Source organism: Montipora foliosa, chromosome 7 (assembly GCF_036669935.1).
Source record: "Montipora foliosa isolate CH-2021 chromosome 7, ASM3666993v2, whole genome shotgun sequence".
Lineage (NCBI taxonomy): Eukaryota > Metazoa > Cnidaria > Anthozoa > Scleractinia > Acroporidae > Montipora > Montipora foliosa.
In genome coordinates, this window is record NC_090875.1 from 24,046,446 (window position 1) to 24,051,445 (window position 5,000).

Genomic DNA, 5,000 nt, shown 5'->3' on the forward strand with positions numbered 1-5,000 from the left:
ATTGACTGGGTGAAATGGTTGTGTGCGTGCGTGATGTGTTGGTCAAACCGGGTTGGTGTTAGCGCTTGTCACCTTGCTTTTTTATCAGTTTGTACCATGACCATTTATGATTGTCATGTGACTCGGTCCTATTGCAAAGTTTCGTGAATTACGCCCAAAAAGTTTCGGGACTTTCAAGAAATGCCTACCAGGATTTTATGCTTCGCTCAAACGACTTTCAATAATTTCGAGAAAATGTGTCTTGAAACTGTGTGCAAAGTTGAAATAAATCCTCTGTAGCGGGTTCATAATCTCATAAACTTTTCCAGTTGGGTAGCCATGAATCACCCTGCGAGCAGAGCCCTTCTCTAAAATAGCAGAATTCTCTACAATATAATGCTAGTAAGCTTTGGAATTTATTGACTGAATTCATTAGGGCTTCACCCACAATTCAAAGCTTCAAATCTGCCATCAGAAGTCTGGACTTTTACACTTTTAGCTCTTTTTTAGTAATAATATTATTTTTAATTGCATTAGTTTTACTTGTGAAATTAGTCTTGGAGGTATTAGCATGTATATGCTATCTTAAATTCGAGATGAAAGAAAGTTTTTGTATTGTATTGTAGCCTCTAAAACTCACCAGAGGGCAAGATAGAGAGGCTCTGCAGAAATTGTGTCAAGTCTTTTTAGTCGCCACAGCCCAAGTTTCTGGGCTACAGACAAACCCGTTTAGGCAGTGCATGCATTATATATTTGACAAGGCAAAGGTCAAAATAGAGCCTTCAATACGAAAATCAATATGGTGACTAGGAGTGCGATCGAGACTTGGCTTGGGTTTGAAACTTTCTCCAAGCAACGGCTTGCCCATACTCAGTTAAGACTTGACACAATTTCTGCAGAGTCCTTTCTTTCTAGTAGAATGAAGAAAGGCTCTGCAGACAGGGTGGCCATGAATCTGCTCCAGATCATTTTTTAGACAAATGAAGGGGTTTGGTTCTAAAAGACATGGAGGTGCTGCGTGGGTGGAGAGTGAAACAAGAAAATTTTATCAAGCAAGTTGCTAATGGTAAATTTCCAACCGTGAGAATGATTTGTGAGTCAACGAGTGTAAGTCCTTTGTTGGCTCCTCAGTCAACAGTTTTGAAGTTTTGGCAAAATATGACAAGTCAGGATTGCCCTAAAGCATGTTTATTTGAATTGTTACAAACACAATAATTATTGAACAATACAGTCATGGACAATAAAAGTGGAAAAGGCTTAATCTAGGGCAGCAGCTCCAGAAATAATTTCAATCAACTCTTTTGTGATGACAGCTTGGCGTGTTCGGTTGTAAGTAAGCGTCAGCTTGTCAATCATTTCACCTGGAGGTACAAAAAAATATTAACTTCCACGATATCATTTCTTTAAAAAAATTAAAATTCATGAATACATTAGCAATGGATAATTTGTCTTGTGTTGATAAATCTACAACAAGCATTGCGTTGGAAAAATTCCACACAGCAGTTCACTGTTCTTGAACTTTTTTGTCAGCTACTGACGGTATAAGAATGCTTTCCAGTGCACAAGACAGATAACAGTGCTAAGGCTTTCAAAGGGTATTTGAATGCAAATAGCCTTGAGATGGTAGTGTATTTAGCTGGTCAATCTTAATGAAGTCATAATAGTACATGTGCCACCAACAACAACTCTTCAACAACTCTTGTTGTTCTCTTCAACAACTCTTCAACTATCACGCTGTTTCAGCAAAGAAGACTACACAGACTGTTCATACAGTAAAAGAAATTCACACATTGAATTTGATATCTATTTTGACAATTTACCTGCATTTTTGCTGGCGCTATCCATGGCTGTCATGCGTGAGCTTTGCTCACTACAAGCTCCTTCTTTCATGCCATAAAAAAGAAGACTGGCTAAGGAAAACTCTGAATAGTTCTTTATAACATCAGAATCTAGGTCGTCATAGGTACTAAGCACCTCTGAAAAACCAAAAGTGAAGAAGTATAGAATTACATTTAAACCACTGCCCTTGTTGTTTGCAATTTAGACAAGGTACATTGTACATGCACATTAATAAGTATTTTACAGAAGCAGCCTGACCTCCTGAAGCAGCATTAAGTGTATCAAATGAGAGAAGTGGCTTTGTAAGTGTCTTGTATGATACCACTGACCTGAAAGAATAATGTTTAAGACACCAGTGTTCTACAATTTGTTAGTGTTTTGAATTTGAAAGTCGATTAAGGGTGCGTTTTTTTGGGGAAATCCGAAAACGGATTCTTGAATCCAAAAATGGATCCTGAATCCAAAGTATCTACTCTCGAGGAGGATACTTCGGGTAAAATCTAAATCAGGATTTTTGAGATCCACCACTTCAGTGTTTTTGAGGGAAGGGATTTGAGACAACAGTTACTGTACATGACAATTTAGCCCAACTGTTTGTTTCGCGCCATACGATCAAAGACAAGAAAAGTTCGAAAACCGATAGGTTTCCTGGAAATTTCACACCAAAAATTACACTAAAGGTTTCTTGACAGCAATAAGAATATTACCACCTTTCCTACAGATAAAAAAGTAAATGGCAAAACTAGCCTGTGTACCGGTAATCGATTTGTATCTTAGCACACACGTTTTTTGTTATGTCTTTTCAGTGATCGCTAAGGTATTTTCTTTTCTGGTGGCATTTTTACTGAAGAATTTCTCCAAAACAAACCAGTTAACTTGTTTTTTTTTGTTTTTCAACTTGCACGCAACTCTGGAAAATAATCCTTTTTCGGATTTTGCGTTTCTTTGATGTTGAAGAATCCATTGATCTGAGATCACTAATCCGTTTTTGGATTCTCCCAAAAAAACACCCCTTAAGGATGTCCGCGCTAATTGTTCGTGCACAACATTTCTGTGCAGGTAACGCGACTGTAATATGTCACGCATTACTTTGAGCGGTTCGAAAACCTTTGTAAAAACTGTGGACGATAAGTCTTGCACAGCGCTGAATCAGAGAAAATCGTGATCAGTCAAAATTGATTAAAAAATATTTATGAAAGTCAAGTAGACTACTGCACGACTGATTTTCGCATCGTTTTATCAGTCGTGAACTAGTCTAACTAGCTTTTACAAATATTTTTCAAGCATTAGTTAAAATAACATGGCAACAAAAACACTGGGGGATAGTGCGGACCAGTGTGGACACAACCAGCGATTAAATTTTACAAAAACCACACTCCAGAAGATGAACATGACGGCAATGAAGAGATATACAAAACACTAACCAAATGAAGATGAAGCCAGCTTAAAACTTTGTTGCTATGCTCGAGAAAGTTTTTTGTTTTTTGGTGAAAACCTTTTATTCCTTTAACGATCGATCCTCTCTTTGGTTCCAGTCCTTCCCTGACAGGTCACGCAAAAGCGTGACAAAGGAAATTTTCCAAGTTTTGATCATTGGTGACCCCTGTTTTTTTAATCATGAATCACTTACTTTACTTACTATCTACAAAATATAATAAAATGAAAAAATTCCCACCGTAAGAAGTTATCTTTTTTTAACATTTTCTTTCCTTGTGCCATCGAATTCCGGTAGTGGTTGCAGCGCATAGAGCGTACGAAAATGCTCTTTGAGGATGAACTCTACTGTTTACGACAACCCTAGCTGCATGCAATTATCTAAAAATCCCACTACTAAAAACCTATGCACGGAAACCTTCACTGTAACAGTTTACTTTTATGATTTTCAATGGATGAGCAGATGAGGCTACATCTCGCTATTATGACCGATTTCTCGAAATTAAGGCAGTTTTCCTATGCCATTTTCTCCGACACAAAGTCGGTAACCCCCATTTTTTTTTTCATTATTGGAGTAAGTACCTTATGACCTAACTTTAGGCGAGAGAAAATCTCACTGTAGGAAGATTTTGGCGCGAACGTCCTTAAGCCGACAAAATTAATAATGTTAACATCACGACCCTAAATTACAATTACTTCACTGTCAAAAACACAAACTCACTTAAACCAGTTGTAGTACATCTCCCCCATATCAAACTGAAACCCACTGTCTAAGATCTCCTGTGCTATAAAAGTAGCTTCGCAAAACTGTGGAGGCTTTTTGCCAATTTCAGAAAAACTCATCATCAACTTGTCAGCTGGAAAAAAAAAACAATTAAAACACCAAAAATTTTCTATCAAGTAAATGTAATGATTCCTTTTCAAATTTAAAAAAAATGATGGTTTTGTATTCTTGACAGACACTTGCAAAAACTGTTGCATTATCATCAAAATTTGATTAAAGGGGAACCATGAAGCAAAATCTTTACTTTTTTGGTTAGATATGACAACTTTACACTGACTTTATGGTTACTGCTAACCTTTTGGGGTGCCTTACGGGAAAACCATCGTAAGCGCATTATTTTCTGTAAAACTCCAGCAAACTATACATCACCGAAAAGGCAATAAAATGAAGAATCCGAATACATGAATGTATTGATTGCAGACTCAACCACATTGACTACAAATAAATGGCGAACTCAACACTCGGTAAAGTGAAGATACCCTGCAGATGTATTCCCGTGTCAAACTGTATGGGACGTCTGAGGTGTTGACAAGTGCTGACATCTCATAACACCTTGGGGGATTAACATTTTAGTCATGCAAAACACAAAATTTGCAATAACTCTGCAAGAAAAAAACCTTTTGAAATAATTTCTTTTTTAGAATAAGAGTAAATATAATGAGCTATCTTATGGTGGCTTTTTAAAATTTTGCAAAATTTGAGACCGAAAAGGTTAGCAGTAAACTTAAACCAACCACATGTATGCTTACCGTGTGTCCTTTGGAAGAGTTGGCGTGATTTTTCCCCACATGCCACAATTTTTGCATTTTCATCTTCTTTTTCTGTCAATGCAGCTTTCACAGCTTTGACCAAGTTAGAATGGATTCCACCACACAGTCCTCGATCTGATGATAGCACCACAATCAGCTTGTTTGGCTTTGCTTCATCTGCATCACTTGGTTGGATCTCTACCTTATCACACAAG

General features: G+C 37.3%; 1 protein-coding gene across 1 annotated transcript in view; it reads right to left on the reverse strand.

Annotated features, from left to right (window-relative positions):
- Nucleotides 1-1,151: 1,151 nt before the first annotated feature.
- Nucleotides 1,152-5,000, reverse strand: part of LOC138011471 (ATP synthase subunit gamma, mitochondrial-like) — a 5,073-nt gene continuing 1,224 nt past the window's right edge. The window contains exons 4-8 of the mRNA XM_068858480.1: nucleotides 4,786-5,000; nucleotides 3,974-4,109; nucleotides 2,077-2,147; nucleotides 1,800-1,955; nucleotides 1,152-1,340 (exon numbers count right to left, since the gene is read on the reverse strand). The exon at nucleotides 4,786-5,000 is cut by the window's right edge and continues 1 nt beyond it. Of these exons, the coding sequence (XP_068714581.1) occupies nucleotides 1,237-1,340; nucleotides 1,800-1,955; nucleotides 2,077-2,147; nucleotides 3,974-4,109; nucleotides 4,786-5,000 (682 nt within the window). The 3' untranslated portion in view covers nucleotides 1,152-1,236. The remainder of the gene's footprint in view (nucleotides 1,341-1,799; nucleotides 1,956-2,076; nucleotides 2,148-3,973; nucleotides 4,110-4,785) is intronic.